This window comes from Mytilus trossulus, chromosome 10, assembly GCF_036588685.1.
Source record: "Mytilus trossulus isolate FHL-02 chromosome 10, PNRI_Mtr1.1.1.hap1, whole genome shotgun sequence".
NCBI lineage: Eukaryota > Metazoa > Mollusca > Bivalvia > Mytilida > Mytilidae > Mytilus > Mytilus trossulus.
This window is the reverse complement of record NC_086382.1, coordinates 35,244,073-35,261,887: the sequence shown is the minus strand read 5'-3', so window position 1 is coordinate 35,261,887 and position 17,815 is coordinate 35,244,073. Positions and strand designations below refer to the sequence as shown.

The 17,815-nt window shown below is 33.0% G+C and overlaps 1 protein-coding gene across 2 annotated transcripts; it reads left to right on the top strand.

Annotated features, from left to right (window-relative positions):
* The first annotated feature begins 6,708 nt into the window (after positions 1–6,708).
* LOC134687265 (uncharacterized) lies at positions 6,709–17,476 on the top strand. Of its 2 annotated transcripts, XM_063547417.1 has the most exons (10): positions 6,709–6,828; positions 8,568–8,750; positions 9,975–10,090; positions 11,018–11,081; positions 11,546–11,659; positions 12,378–12,477; positions 12,968–13,056; positions 13,661–13,771; positions 14,857–15,037; positions 17,269–17,476. In XM_063547417.1, exons 2-9 carry the CDS (start codon positions 8,586–8,588, stop codon positions 15,031–15,033), a joined length of 936 nt encoding a protein of 311 aa, XP_063403487.1. In that variant the 5' UTR covers positions 6,709–6,828; positions 8,568–8,585; the 3' UTR covers positions 15,034–15,037; positions 17,269–17,476. The 2 variants fall into 2 exon arrangements, with proteins under 2 accessions (XP_063403487.1, XP_063403486.1); XM_063547416.1 differs by lacking the exon at positions 14,857–15,037.
* Positions 17,477–17,815: the final 339 nt, after the last annotated feature.

Here is a 17,815-nt window from a genome sequence, read left to right as displayed (position 1 = left end):
TTAATAGGCTTTCGATTGAGGTTTGATATATATACATGTATCTGTTATTAGAGGCTGAAGGGTCATGGCAGTCCATTCCATTATTCAAAATATCCATTTCATTATTCAAAATTGGCTATTTCTCAATGTTCATGCGTATTTCGACATTTAAGTCCTTTGTTACTCCTCTAATATGCGTTGCGGAACATATTGACTGTATACCTTATGTTCCTGTCTTGATAAGCTTTCGATTGAGGTATAATATATATCTTTAATTAGGGGCTGAAGGGTCCTGCCAGTCTATTTCATTATTCAAAGTATCCATTTCATTATTCAAAATTGGCTAACATGTTTAACCCCGCCACATTTTTTATGTACGTGCGTGTCCCAAGTCAGGAGCCTGAAATTAAGTGGTAACCCGTTGCCGTTGGTTTATGTGTTACATATTTGTTTTTTGTTCATTTTCTTTAAATAAATAAGGCCGTTAGTTTTATCGTTTGAATTGTTTTTCAACAACAAATGGAACTTTTTAACGACCTTGACTGGCTATACAGCCCTTGCACGGTCGGCCCTGGCTTGCGCCTTTTTGGGCATTAAATAATTTAAATTTTACCATGTGGTTATGTAGTACATAATTTGGAATGATAAATAAAGTTTAATAAAAATTTAAAAAGGCAAAAAAAATAGTTTTACATTGTCTTATCGGGGCCTTTTATAGATGACTATATATGCGGTATGGGCTTTGCTCATTGTTGAAAGCCGTACGGTGACCTACAGTTAGTAAAGTCTGTGTCATTTTGGTCTTTTGTGGATAGTTGTCTCATTGGTAATCATACCACATCTTCTTTTTTATATTTCCTAATTTTTACGCATGTTGTGGCATTTAGGTACTCCGTAAACCCTTTTGTGGTCATTGCGAATCAAAATATAGCTATAGTGTCAACAGTCAATTTTTTTTAATATTTATTCACTATTCATCTTTTCAATTTGAATAATGAAACAAAGTATTTCATTATTCACTATTCATTTTTTAATATTGAATAGTGAATAGTGAACTACTTCATTATGCATTATTGAATAATGAATAATGAACTATGAATAATGGTCGTACTTCAGCGCGGTGTTATATAATATTATATTGTATTCTGTTGGTCATAATTTTTTTAATTTTCATTCTCAATACTAATCAGCCTTTTATGGCAATCAACAATTGTTACAACGGTAAACCTGTATTTGTTTAATTGTTAGTTCCATAAAATTACCATGAATAGGACCCTCTTCACTCTGTTGTTCATATTTTTTCGTCATATCATGTTTTCGTATATACATGATATAAGGCATGATGATAACTGGTCTTCTTCTATGAAAATTTTCATATTGATAATTCTCTTGCACCGTCCCTTGATGATCTTTGCTGACTGGACACATAATCTATAATCTTAAAAATATGCTTTTAAAATATATTTTAATAATTCAGGAGCTTGACTCATCTGCATTAAGAACAAGTAGGGACTTCCCTTTAAGCATCAATTCTTGGTGCTTACTGCAGAATTAGTCATATTAAAAATCCTTATTAGTTGAAGTTTACCTCAGAGACAAATGTATTGGTTTTTTTAATATTGAGATTTCTCCACATAAACTTCTCATGCCTCTTGTTTGAATTTTTATAGTGAAAATACACTAAATTAGTGCACCCGAGTCAATGCCAACTCAGTATTAATTGAATTATTATATATTTCTGTTTTGTTGTGTGTATTTCCCATGTTTCCTGTAGTATTATATATTTTTGTATTAATCATGTTACATATCTATTGTTTGTGTACTGCATATGTTCTTGTTTATAATAATCTATATGCCCTCCTGGACCATAACTTGGGGAATAAAAAGAATTCTATTCATTTCTATTCTATTCTACTCTATTCTAGTTTACCAAATGGCAAATCATGGCATTTCAGCTGAGACTAAGTGTGTTATCTATCTATCTATGTCTGATCGATCTTTATTGGAATTGGTGCGTATTGTCTCCGTATTTTGTGGATACACATTCCCAAACATAATATTCATAAAATCGCACGGTTGGTGTCTTTGTAGAAGCTTGATTTGCTCATCTTTTTGAGCATATAGTTCGTCCAATTTCTCATCCTATTTGTAGGACCTTGGTTTGTCTCTTTTTTTCATGTTGTTTCATTTTGACTGACGCTACTTTATTCGCTAGTTCCGCGACTAAATTCATCTAAAATAAAACTCATATGAGTGATACAAGGGGTAAACAATTTTTCGACCGAAGGAAGCGGGTTGTTTTATCCAACGCTGATATATATTTATTTATGTTGTTCATAGTAGTGAAACCTCACTCCCCTAATATGTGAAAGGGGGAAACTGAAGTTCTATAGTGAAAGATCAAGACAAACAAAAAACAACAGCGAACTAGAACTAGAACAGCACAGAATGACAGTTGACATGCAGTGGCGGAACCAGCGGGGAGGGGGATTGGGCGATATCTTTTTGCGCCAAAAAGTAACTCATTTGCGCCACAACTTAATTGCGCCAATACTTCTTTTGCGCCACCTTATATTTAAAACTATAGGTATCAACTGCGCCAATAAAATAATCCTCTAATTGCACCAATTTGATTTATTTTTATATAACAACTAAAAGATATTGACTGGGTACCATCAGCAAAAAAATCCATTGACATTGTACACAGAAAATAGCCTTGCATCCTTAAAAAATTATCCCGCTTTGTGGATCGTTACATAATACAAAGTCATCATCTTTATTTGTAACAACACCATTATCATCCAATATTCTGAAATTCTGCTTGATTTTAAGACTAAGCCGAACGCAGTTTTCTTCTCTCTTTATACATAGACTGACGCACATAATTATTTTAAATCTTTCTTTTCTAAATTTTCTTCTTCAATTTTGACTGAAGATCTCTGAATTCATTATTTTTGAAGGTCGCTATGAAAACATATTGGTTGCTTTTCTTATTCTCGCAGATCAAAATTTGACGTTCTAATAATTTCTTGAGACTGATAATGAAATAATTTATTTTTTTTACAAATGAAAATGTGGTATTGTATACTTCCAAAATCTGCTGTAAAAATGTTCATTTACAAGCGAAAATGTATTTTATACTCGTGATAGTTGACTTATATTTGTATTATAATTTTAAGAAAAAATGTTTTATAGTCTCTCGAAACTCTTTATATAGTGGCTGTTGTTGTTATCTTGTGTTTTAAAAAGCTGTATATTTTAAAAAAGTAACAAGTGGTGAGTCTTTCATAAAGTATTTGTCTTGTCTTGTCTTGTCTTGATATAGGCAAAACATGTACAGGTATGATATAGGTAAAAAATATTAACAGGTAAATGTGGCGCAATTTCATTTCAATTATTGGCGCAATTTATACCATCAAAATAAAAGAGAGTGGCGCAAATGAATTTATACCTTTTCAAAACTGCAATTGGCGCAAATTGATTCTGCCCGGGGGATTGTATCCCCCTTGTTTTGGTCGATCAATGCATTTGAATGGGGACACGTAGTTGGAAACACCCCCTTTTATGAATGGTTTGATTCACCCCTGACACGTAAACGCCCAAACAAGTTAAAAGAGGAATAAAATACCAAGTCACGTGAAACCAAAGAGGGACGAAGGTGAGGACTGAGCAGTTGCTATAAGTATGTGTATCAACGCCAATATACTGAGACAAATATCCGGCTTGAGAAGAATACAGGAAATGAAGACTGACAATCACAAATATTATAGGGAACCGAGTTGGACCTTTTTAGAGAAAATTTTCCCATACCCTAAAGACAGATGCACAGTCTTACCTGTAGCCAATACACTAGTTACGAGGTAGAGAATGATCCGCCTATTGCTTACTAATTGTTGAATTCATTGGCTTCATAAAATTAAAGATAAATAATCAGTTGCGTATCAATAATTTGGAGAGGGTAAGGTATCGTACCAACTTTTGAAGACTCCTTTATTAGTGGGACTTATAGACTGTTTATTTTCGTTAACCATATATGTACAAAATGTATATTTCCATAAAGGGAAGCACACATCATCCTACGGTGGCAGAATGCGGTCATGAAAGAAAAGAAAAAAATGTTGTTCCCTCAAGATACTATGTCGTTCCCTCAGAATGCAATGTCGTTCCCACAAGATAGTTCTCGCGTTCCCTTAAGATGATATGTCGTTCACTCAAGATATCATGTCGTTTCCTCAAGATATCATGTCGTTCCCTCAAGATATTATGTCGTTCCCTCGAGATAATTTGTTCCCCCCTCAAGATGATATGTCGTTCACTCAAGATATCATGCCGTTCCCTCAAGATATTATGCCGTTCCCTCAAGATAATATGTTTTCCCCTCAAGATGATATATCGTTCCCTCAAGATGCTATGTTGGTCCCTCAAGATAGTTATCTCGTTCCTCAACACAGCAATATCAATACAATTTTAAAACTATGTTGAGGGAACAACAAAGTATCTTGAGGAAACGAGATAACATCTTGAGGGATCGACATAACATCTTGAGGGAACAACATACTTTTACATAGTATCTTCATGGAACGACATAGCATCTTGAGGGAACGACATAGTATCTTCAGGGAACAACATATTTTTTTCTTAAATGGCCGCATTCTGCCACCATATCATCCCCCTAAAATCGGGCTCGGATTATAAACAAAAATAATTACAATGTCGATCCTCAGTTAATTAATCTACTCGCTTGTTCGGGCAGTGTTAAAAAATTGCGCTATGGCGTGATCTAAATTGTAAGCACTATAGACAATCGTTATGTTAAAACAATACACTCTAAAAATCACAATGGCGCAACTTAGCAACAAAGTCAAATTGTTTGAAAATACTTTTTTTTATACGGAAAAAGCAGTCCTATTTTATGATGAGTTTAATTGGAAACTTGATGCCTCATTATACATAAATCGCACTCTTATCTTTCGACCCTAGAATTGGTCGTCTTTATTTATTATTCGAAACCATGATACATGTTAGGCCTGGGATGCAACGTTTAATAGACGAAAATCTACATCAAAAATGTATATTCTACAAATCTTTTTTTCCGATACAAATTTGTTAGCCCCACTTTACAAAAGATTAGCTTTTTCATACATTGTTTGCGTCCCTTCGTTTCTGTGACATTAGTATTATAACCTTTACATGTACATTAGTTCACAAGCGCTCGGGGCATGCATGAATCCCCTTTCATCTTTTCCGTTTTTGTGTTTTAATCATTTTTATCAAACAATCTTTTAAAAATTATAATTCTTACTATAAATTAACTAATCGAACCTTGACAAGTAAGGTAGAGAGTATCCTGGTTCCCGGGACTACGTTCCAGGTATTAGCTATTAGCATACTCTCTCACGAGGTATATATGTGTAACATACTTAATATTGCGATCGCGAACCAGTCTAGGTAAAGGGCAGTATATATATATAAACTACTTTCCCGTTAACTCTATTGTTAGACGCACCTTCATATCATATAAGGCTTAAAAGAGGGACGAAAGATACCAAAGTGACAGTCAAACTCATAAATCTAAAACAAACTGACAACGTCATGGCTAAAAATGAGAAAGACAAACAGAAAAACAATAGTACATATGACACAACATAGAAAACTAAAGAATAAACAACACGAACCCCATCAAAAACTAGGGGTGATCTCAGGTGCTCCGGAAGGGTAAGCATATCCTGCTCCACATGCGGCACCCGTCGTGTTGCTTATGTGATTACAAATCCGGTAAATAGTCTAATTCGGTAGGTCAAATTCATGAAAAGGAAGGGGATTGTAGTTACGACGTGAGGAACATATCCGATATCATATGTGAAACAGTTATTCTAAACGGTCAACCAACTCGTGATGGCGTCCGTAAAATTTACGAACGATGATTTCAACTTCACCATTTGGAACTCTTGGTTTAATAGCTTCCTTGTGAGCAGTAACCCTCTATCAAGAAAATCATGATAGGAAATGCAAGCACGGGAATATCGTATCAATTGGGAGATATAATACCCCGTATGCAGGTGCTGCTGGAACGTTGCTACTTAGAAATGGAAAGTTCACAATTGGAAAGCTGAAATCATCTCTTTTGTCGTAAAGGTTTGTCTTCAACCGACCCTTATTGTCAATTTCTAATTTCTAAAATTGTAAATTTCATTGAGACTGTTTTGGTAAATTACGGAAAAGTTAAAATTGTACGGAAACGATTAAAGACCACGTTAAGACTGTTTACAATGAAATAGTCGACTATCTAAGCGGCAACGAAATGGCAAATGTAAAACAATTCAAATGAGAAAACTAACGGCCTTTATATTTTATACAAAACCTGTTTGTTGGTACCAAATCTTTCCCTTACCTGGCATAAGCGGATCCAAGGAGAAGGACTTATGGGCCCGCCTCCTTTCGTTGGGAAAATTTAGTTGATGATATAGGGAATCACTGTAGCATGACGGGAAAGAGCGACCCCCCCCCCCCCCCCCTTATGAAAAGTTCTGGATTCGCCACTGCGACTGGGGCAGTGTTGTACATAAATTTAACAGTACAATACAAGAACAAACTTTTATAACAATGTCACCTGTTTATCTTTTTTGATAAAAAAAAATATATATTTACGGTTATCATCCACATGATCGTACACTAATGCACTCGAAATACATTGTAGTCTCATAAATTTACCTGTACTCACAAATATTATAAACATCGTAAACACACTTCATCATTGAGTGGACACTCGTGTCTATACATAAATTCTGATAAAAATGTCAACAAAGATATAGACGTACACACCAAGGAAGTAGGGCTAAACTCTAGAAAGTAAGTAAATATATCATAAAGACTGTCGCCACTAAGGAACACATCTATTTTATAAATTTAATGTCACTTTATACAGAACAAACGCAGTTGTGTACTCTATGTTAGGTTCATTATAACAAATGGACAACTATCATGGCTGTATTTTACATCTAAAAAACTAATCTGTGCACAGACTAAGTAATATATGTCTAGTTGGAAAAGTTTTAAGGCCTGGCATACTAGATATATAAAAGTTAAACCCATTTCAGAAAGATAAAATTCGTTTAGGATTTTAATGTACTTTTTATTTTTTATTCCTACAGAAGTTGTTAATAGAAGCTAAGTTTCGGAATTATTTAAAGGCGATAGAAGCTGTGTACTACTCAAGACATTATATAGATTCAGACATAATGTAGATTATGCATGTGCCTGTCCCAAGCCAGGAGTTTGTGATTCAGTGGTTGTCATTTATTTATGTGTTACATATTTGTTTTCCGTTCATTTTTTTTAGATAAATATATAAGGCCGTTAGTTTTCTAGTTTGAATTGTTTTACATTGTCTTATCGGGGCCTTTTATAGCTGACTATGGGGTACGGGCTTTGCTCATTGTCGAAGGCCGTACGGTGACCTATAGTTGTTAATGTCTGTGCCATTTTGGTATTTTGTGGACAGTTGTTTCATTTTCAATCTTACCACATCTTCTTTTTTTTTTTTTTTTTTTTTTTTTATATATTATGACTGTGCTTCTTTTCCAAAAAGTTTCAACCCAATGTTGTCTTACTATTTGAGTTCATAATCCATGGTTCCCTTTTTCCTTTATTCACAGTAAAAAAAAATGGATTCAATTAATTGTTAGTTACTTTTAAAGTCTTTCGGGTTTGAAATAAATGAGGCGTTTAAGTATTACGAACAGTTCGGGAAGGTCTTGAAACATATCAAGAATAATAAGATCATACATGTATACATATGACGGCTGCAATATGGAAAAACACCTTTTTAAAATCTCATATTTAATTCTGGAAACAGTTTAGTCACCGGTAGTTTGTCCATATTTGATATTGTAAAACTGTATATCATGTATATCATTCCTGCAGAAATTGTTCTGCTGAAAAAGACTTGATTTTGTTTAATTTTGAAATAATCAATGTAATCAATATGTAATAACTTGTATGAAATTGAACTTAATTGTACTGCTTAAATTATTTGGCGTCATAATTGGCAATACAAAAACCTTTGTATTGTATTGTATTGTATATTGGCTGCAATGGCACCCCTCGTCAATCCTAAATGTCCTGTGTAGTCTTTAGGGAATTATTTTTTGTCTTTTGTAGTTTTCTCTTATAGTAAACATTTTGAAAATTATACATTATATTGAGCAAAAAAAACCAGATACAATAGATAAAAGTGTCAAAAATTGGGGTACAGCAGTCAAGGGGGCATTTGAAATTCACATTTAAAATAAAATGAACGAAAAGACAAACAACAATAACAAAAAAGTGTATATTAAAAACTTAATCGTATTTTATTAAACCCCGAAACACATCGGAGATTCACTCAGATTCGCCGGAATATCAAACAGTGACAACCATTCAATGTTGAAATTTTTGTTTAATGTTCTTATCTTTATTTATCAGATTTAAAAATATGCATGCCAGAAAGTATCGCGGTGTTATTAAAATTAGAAAGTTTCGCGGTGTTTTAAAGTTCAACGAGTCTTCTGATTTGTGATATGCTTGTGCTTTGTTTTATTTTATTGCAGACTTTAAAGCCATCTTAAATGTCTTCAATACCTGTGATAGATTTCCAAAAGTATGGGCTTCATATCGAAAAGGTGGAGTCCGTACCTAGGGAGGCCTTGAAAGAACTAGGAGACCAGATGTGTAAAGCTCTACAGAATATTGGGTTCTGTTATTTAAAAAACCACGGGGTTCCTGATGCTCAGGTATATAACTTATTGTATAATGTTGTTTTTAATATGGCTGCACAGTTGATAAATCTTGCCATAAAAGCAGCCGTTGTGAGGATAACAGACTACAAACCGACATTAGAAGAAAAAAATACATGTAGAACCATAAAAACCAAAATTACTGATTTTTACATACGTCACAACAACAACAAAATTACAATGCTCACCAAACGCTTTTGGGCACCGGCTGACCGTTCGTGGGCTTAACCGCCAGTCAAGGTCGTTTAACACCTCCAGTTATTCAGTGTTTACTTTATCTAGGTTTCAGTAGACACCAACGTCAACAAAACAAACCAGCAAAAGTCATTGTTTAGACATAACAGTATGTTGATAGCAATTCATTTTGTTATAAACTCAAATTATTGAAGAACAGCTAAAATTAAGATTCACATGGACGTTTTAAAGGTTTCCCTACACTCTGACTTCAATAGATTTTGCTCGTTTAATTTTCGTATGTATTGTTGCACATGACCTGGGTTACGTCCAATATCGTAGCAGCTACGTCTAATAGTGCTTCGTAGATTTTGACTATTGAACGTGTAGCTACATGTATAGACTCGTTGTTACATTTGTATATAGATATTGAGCTACACATGTACATGTATGTAGCCGCTACGTAGCTGCTACGATATTGAACTCAACTCTGTTCACAAAACTTTGTAAATTTCTAGATATTTACTGGAATAGTTTCATATGATATATAACTTATTATCACTATTTTGTTCATTTTTCCTTTGATCTTTTTTTGTGATAATTTTCATATCATGCTTCTCGCTTGAGATGGAAAAATTATCGCTAGAAACTAAGGAAGCCACGTGGCGTTGTTAACGAAATTGACATTGAAATTGACAAGGTCGTCATAGGTAAAAAAGCGATAAACAGATTATCATTGGTCATCTCAACTCGATTGCTTTTCTCACTTTCACTGTACCAGCTCAAGCGAGAAAATCAATCTCGTTGAGATAATCAACGATAATCTATAAATATATGTATAAATTTAGCAGTTTGAGAAACACTAATGTTGATCATGGAGAAGCTTTATTTCTCTTTAACGATCTTTAACAATAGTATTGGTCGATTGATTTTTAAAAAGTTAACCTCCTTATGTGTTCTGTTATAGTACCCTTTAACTCATTGAAAGTAGAAGCTAACACGAATAATACGTAAAATAAATTTCATTTCAAATATAAATTATTTCAGTTGAAACACGTATTGGAATATTCAAAAAAGTTCTTCAGTCAGCCATTAGAAGAAAAAGTAAAATGTGCCAAACCAGATGAAGGTTATGATGGATGGATCGGATTGGAGAAAGAAAAGTTAATTTATTTTTCAATTCTTTTTATATACGAAACTGTTTACAAATACTAGATAATGTATGTACAATGTAACGTTTTTTTAGAACGCGATTGTAGCATATTGAAATCGGTACAAACTTTGAGGTTTTTTAATTTTTAAACATGTCAACATAAACACTATTATAGTAGATTGAGCAAAACTATAAACAGCAATAAATGAAAATATGCATATTTGTGAAGAATACAGACACCTCAGCGGCCTCTAGTTTTCAAGTTTCTGATATCTTTAGTTATTATAGTTTAATATGCAATAGCTTATTTCTAAATTTTATTTGATCCGACTGTTTGTTTGTTTAAAGAATGTGTAGAGGTCTCTGAAATGCGGTGTAATTTTTCTAGGTAAAATCTGGTCCATATATATAAATAAACTGTTAATAACTTAAACATCCAACTGGAATGTTATTGAAAATGTAGATAAACATATATAATTACATTAGATGTAGTTTCATTATAATACGTTATACTGATTGGCTATACTGCAATCTCGCGTTCTAATTCCTTAATCAACTTCATTACACAATAAAATTTATCATTCATGATGACACGAGGTCCCACAATAAAGTGCACATGTAAATTGTATACAAACTTGATAAAAATCGTGTTTTCATGATCCTAGCTAAAAAAATGTAATTATAAGTATTTAATGATTCTTTTTGTAACTTCATAGGGATGTAAAAGCGTTGACCGTGCGCAGTTTTAGAATGAAGCGCGGAATGTACTTCGGTCAACGCTTTTACACCCCAACGAAGTTACAAAAAGAAACATTCAAATTGAATTCTTAAATATATATGTAAGCCGACGATGACATTTGTAATGGTTGATGACCTGGTGTATTTTCAGGTACATTTGTACTTTCCCTTTTCAAATTATATAAGCTCTCTGTTTCAGCCTGAATTTAGAAAGACCAGTCGGAGATTACAAAGAAACCTATAACATTACTCCAACATGCGAAGTAGGTATATACATATCATTGAATGATGGTCGGATAGATGTAGGCTTGCATCTATACAAATATACACAGGTGGATGAATTAATATATGACCAATGATATATAACTGCTTGGTTTTTTTTAATATTACCGCAGACATCAATTAGGGGATCTACACATAACAAAATGATTGTCCACATTTGGAACCACACAAAATGTGTTATGAACACGGTTCCCACTTCGGAAGCAGGTTCTGCTTACTCTTATCAATCAAATGAGATCACCGAAAGTTTTTGGTAGGTTTCGCAATTGCTCAGTAATTAGCTTGTCAATGATATCTTTGTTGTCGTTTGCGTCTGCAGTCTGTGCTCAGTTTTGGTGTGCATATGTAGCGTTTGCACATATAATAATGATTGTTTAACTTGGTTTGGGGATTTTCCTCGGTGAATATTATACTATTTTTAAGTATACTTCATTTTTATTCTCAGATATGGCCGACCAATATGCCAGAATTCGAGAATGTTTTAATGGATTTCTTAAAGAAATGCATAGACCTAGCCTTAAGAGTTTTTGATGTTATCTCCGTTGGTTTGAATTTAGAGGTAAATAAATTGACATGAAATAAAATGTTTTTATCATAGTTTCAATATTATACCACACGTATATTACATGTATTCTGTAATCAGCCAACTAGACGTGTACAAATGACAGGACCATACTATTTTTTTTCTGTTTATTTGTTATTAAAGTTTCCTGTTAACCAGGTTTAATGTTGAGCAAGCGGTATTGTGGATATTTCTTATTGCGTAACAACAGTTCATTTGGGGTCTTCTTCGCGGTCCGCGTTTATATACTGTGTCGAAGTCTATGAAATATTACAAACAGTGATTTTTTAAACCATATTTCGTTTTTAACTTAACCTAGAAAAAATCTTTGTGAGCAGAGACAATGTCTTTTGGATACGTATCATTTTTCTTCAAGGTCTATGTATACAAAAAATAGAGAACATTCGTCAGTTCAAAAATTGCAAAAACGAAAAAGCCTGTAATTTATTATGCCAAAGTACATATTTGCGTAATAAGCTAGGTCTATCCATTTCCAGTTGAAGCAAGCTTATTCTGTCTTTCGTATGTTCACTAAAACTGGATGGTGGGTCTTTATTAGTATTTGAAGCACAATAGTGTATGTATACATGCGTGCATGTGTATTATTATTGTGCCCATGACACATGTTGTTTTATTCTTTTAAAGGATTGTACTTGATTTTTCTGTAGAACTAACAACACTTATCAAAACCATTTATACGTTTCTTAAATTTCAGGACAAAAATTTCTTTCGAAACTGTCATAAATTAATTGGACAAAGAGGAAATGTAACTGCTCTTAGAAGTTTGTTTTATCCGGCTATTCCAATGGAAAAGGGTAAGATTTTCTATAATGTCATCAGATATTTGTCGTGTTGATATACAAAAAAAAAAGTAGGTGTGATATTACCCCGATGCGACAGATACACAAAATAATTTGATTAAGATTGACAAAGGAAACGGTGAATGTGTCAAAGAGACAACTACCCGACCATAGAACAGAAAACAGCCGAAGTCCATAAATGTGTCTTCAACACTGCAAATAATCCTGCATCAAAGAGGCAATGTTAATCTGGCCCCTTAAAAAATGTATAATACAAAATTATTATTTAAAAAAGAATTAAGAATACATAACTACATTATAATTGCAAACAATGTATACGAAACCTGGAAAAAAAATTTCGGACAAAAGTAAAATTATATTTTTATTTCCTTCACAGAGACTTCAAGGTTGGTTTTCAATTTTAGTGCATATGACCTAATTATATTCACAAGAACATTTTACATAACAAATTCCAAACCTGAGATTAATAAGTCAATTATTGCAGAAATAAAAGAAGGACAAGTACGATGTGGTGAGCATTCAGATTATGGTACACTGACGCTATTATTCCAAGATCTCGTCGGTGGACTGGAGGTAAACGTATACACACACACTGCGCTATTGTCTGATCATTCAAAAATAGATTTGAAGAGAACAAATTGTTCTATAATACATCACATCTTCTGCAGATTGAAACTGACGTTTCGGCATTGAACTATTTGGTGTGCAATAAAAAAAAAATATTTTGACATGCCTGTTTTTTTTAAAATGTTAGAGTTAATGATCGTGGTGATGGATGGATGCTTAATGTCCAGTGGCAAATTAATATGCACATTAAAAATGAGAACTTGTTAATGTAAAATGAAAATTTACCATGCTTTGTAATAGGTCGACTCACTAAGCCTTGTACCGTGCTGGCTCACATGCTAACAGTCCACAGTAAGATAAAACGTATGTCACCTTACCCGGACACATTATTCTGACTTCTAGCTAAGCTACTCTTACTCCTAAATGCGACGTGCTTGTCAGAGATGCAGCAAATACAAATATTTGTTTTTGTTTGACCCAACCCGGGTTCCGTGCGCTTGATACAAAATGAACTTCGGTCAACGCTTTTACACCCCAATACAGTTACAAAAAGAAGCATTCAATTCTTAAATGTATATACACATGTATATGTCTTTCTTGTCTAAAACAGGTGAAAACACGTGATGGTGACTATATTCCAGCTACACCAATCTCTAGTACCATTGTTGTAAACATTGGGGATATGATGCAGAGATGGACGGCAGATAAACTTATTGCAACGGTAAAGTTAAAAATTAATGTCTTTTTTAGTGTGGCAAAGTGACAGTTTGTATGTTAGTTTTAAATTTGTATGTATATCTACATGTATATAATATTATATTTCTGAATGTTTCAATTTTGATTGTTTGTCAGCTTGGTTAGTGTTCTTCGTGGGGGGAAGGAGTCTGTTCTGCCTTAATGATAACATATATATAAAGCTGCTTTGTTAGTCTTGTATATTTTTTTTAATTTCAGTTCATTTTATATGAGTTTAGTGTAACGTTCATTTCCCCTGGACTACAATGAATTGTGATTTTAGTTTAAGGGCCAGCTAAAGCCCGCCTCTGGTTGTGTGATTTTCTATAAAACCCATTTGTCGTGTTCTGTTGTGTTCTGCCCTTTGTTATGGTTGTCTCTCTTTGACAAATTTGCCATTTCCAGTCTCAATTTGTAATACATGCATGCACGTTTGTATCGTACAACAACGTGTCAACTCATTGTTGTATTTATTCTTGATTCGACACCACAAATCGACAGTGATTAAAAAAATGGATATATGCCACAGTTTTGACGAGATCAACTAGTCAAAGTGCGCTTCTGCATGCTCTTGAAAATATAAAGAATTCAAATTGTTAAGTTTTGAAGCATACTACGAGTAGTTTCGTAACGGACTGATTCGTCTTAATTTCGTTTGTCTTCATCTGCTATAAATACTTGTAGATTAACTGTTCAACATGTTCAATCAATCCAAAACGTGAAATACTATATATTTTTAAATGAAAACGAATTCTAAAAAAAAGTAAAAGAAATACAGATTGTTTACGTCGGTAAAAAAAACGATTACCAACTTGAAGGTTGATAAAACTAATGTCTTCCAAAATACCATTTGACGTGGCTCGGTACTTGTACATCCCGTCATTGTTTATTAGTTTTGAACTTGTTAGAACGTTTTTGTAATACTATAGTGTGACCAGTTTTAATATACATGTAATACCTTGCCATCACTGGCTGTCTGAAAAATTTCAGGTATACAATTGTTTTGAGTATGCATTAAACACTTGTCGCTGGAAATTAAACATCAGTCAATATATTAACTTTTATTTACAGAAACATCGTGTTTTAATTCCGAATGAAGAACCAATAAAACGACAAAGTCGACAGTCTGCAGCTTTGTTTGTTGTGCCTGATTCATTTAGCGTCATCACGTGTTTAGACGATTCTGAGAAATACCCTCCAATCACTTGTATTGACTATCTTTATGGAAAATTTTATGAAAAATTCTAAATTGGTATTATTTTTTTTCAATGTCATTTTATATCCAACTAGTTTGCTTCGCTTGTTATTGCTAGAAATTTGTCCATCAGTGTATAATTCATTTTTTTTTTAAATTTACGTCAAAAAACAGGAAAAAAGATTCATTTTTTATAAACAATGTTAATTTCAAGTCTATTCCAAGATTTAATTGATATACCTCAGTTAGTTCTACATTTGTACTTTTTGACTGTTGGTTTTGCAGTCAGGATTCCATTTCGTCAAAATTTTCTCCCCATTATGCCATTTAATTTTTACAATCGTAGAAATGGAAGCCATTGCAGGGATGACGCGCTACCTCTTTAGCTCTTGAAAACCGATATATTTATCCACATAGCACTATTACGATCCTTATATGTCAGTTGTCTTTTAAAAGACAAATGTATATATACCAGCTAATGAGCATCAGTTAATGTTCTTGTCTTCATTGAGTCAACTTAAAACTATAATTGTCTGATTGGTTGTCAGGTGGAATTTTCGAAAATTCATAGTGACATTTTAAAAAAATTCTAATTAAATATTTCGTGGAAGGGCAGATTAAAAAATTTCAGTGGTTGAAGACTATAAATCCTAATTATCACACACCCAAACAATATGTTTTTTCGAAGATATGCATTTTTACCATCCAACTTAAAAGACGGCCGTCAATTAATTTTAGTAAACATTAGCTATTCGAACACACCTACTCTGTTTTTGTGACTCATTAGTAAGGTATTTCACTTGACCAATATATTTCATCTTTAAGTACTGTGAATTTCTGAAATATTCAACGCACAAACACGCCCCAACATCAAAAGGTACACTCGATTTTCTCTTTTCGGTACAATTTTAACCAATTTTTTGGATTTTTTTCTTGAGTCACATAATGGAAGGGCAGACACGGAAATTACTGAACTAATAGATTGATATGTCCTCTGTCCGTGATATTTTGTTTGAAACAAAATCGGAGGTTATGCATTTTCTACATCCAACTTTGATAGATACCCATGTCGTCGACTTGGTATCTAATTGCTCTGCTTAAATTGAAAACTTCAGCAAATAGTGTTTTCAAAATAGAATACTTTGTAATTGAGTAGAAAATTTCCATTTTAATTAACTTTTAAAAATTTTGTTACTATGGTAAACATTACAGTAAGCATTTATCGCCTTCTCTAACAAAGAGCTTCGATTTTGTTTGTTCTATTTCAACCAGGTTTCCGCCTGTACCATACTGATACATACTAAAGATTGCTTTTTTAAGACTAGATAGAATAAGTTCAAATTGGTTCGATTTGATGAAAATATCATCAGTACTTGATGACGGCTGCTTTACGTAACTGATTAGATATAGTTAAGAAGTGAATACATGAATGTGTTATAATTTGAGTGTTTACTGCATTTGCATGTTCGCTTCCATTGTGAAATTCTTGGACGTAGTTTCTCATACACACTCTTAATATTGATTAATTGATTGAATTTAGCAAATGCTATCTTCAAAGCTTTACAGCTTTATTCTGTTTACAACTTTTTTCTTCGGGAAGGGGATTGGCATTACTTTTCTTTTAAATCCTTTTTATTCTGATTCAAATTTCCGTTATTTTTGAATATAAGAAGTGAATTTATTTGTACTAAGTTTAAATTACGAAACTGATCTGAACATGAAACAATACTTTTTAATGCTGTGGTAAACAAAGCAAGAAGTAGAAGAGAGGCGAAAGAAACCAGAGGGACAATCAAACTCACAATTCGGAAATAAATTGACCACGCCGTGGCTAAAAAGAAAAACAAACAATTTACTACACAAGACACAACATAACCAAAATACTGCTTATTAATGTAAGATTTACAGAATACGACTACAAAATAAAACCAAAAAATTAATGATCAATACAAAAGAAACCATGATATCTGAAGTTAATCAATTTTTTTTATGAAAAAGAGGTATGTTGTTTTATAAACAATTGTAGTACAGTCAATCTAAAATATAACGGGTTTCTTACAGTTTGAAAAGTAATTTCGGGAGATTATTAATTGTACCAGAGAATAAATATGTTACGAGAATACAATCAAAGGTAAACAATAGAATGCCGATGAATTGTCCAGCTGCTTTAGTGTTTTGCACAAGGACAAAATTTGCAAACATTTCATTTCAAACATGTATATGTTTAAAAGATGTTAAATGTATCTCTTTATGTCAATTAATATTTAAGGATTTATATTTATTTTTAGAAACACCGGGTTCTTATTCCGGGAGAGGAAATCCAAAAGAGAAGAGATCGTCAATCTGTGGCGTTGTTTGTTTTACCAGACGATGACGTATTAATCCGTTGCCTGGACAATTCTGACAAATATGAACCAATCACAAGTCGAAATTATTTAAATATGAGATTTTATGAAAAGTTTTAATTATCATCTCAATAAATCATACTGAAATCAAGTAGACCTTCTTTTGTTAAAAGTATCAAAAAGGAATTGTAGTTATTGTTTTAATAAGCATTCATGATCAGTCAAAAGCTTTACTTGTTTTCTTGAATGTGTCCAATTGATTATTTGCTTTAAAAGTTGGAAAGTTATTAGAATATGTAAAGGAAGTTGAAAATACAGGGAGCCTCAGAACAAAATAAGACCAAGATTATCCAGAAATATACTGACGGACTTTGAAAACGCAACACTACGTAATTATGTGTTATTCGCATTTCCAATATGCAATATTTGCAATCAACGCCAAAATATTTCCAAAAAGGTCCAACAATTCTCATAGGCATGTTTTGAGTTC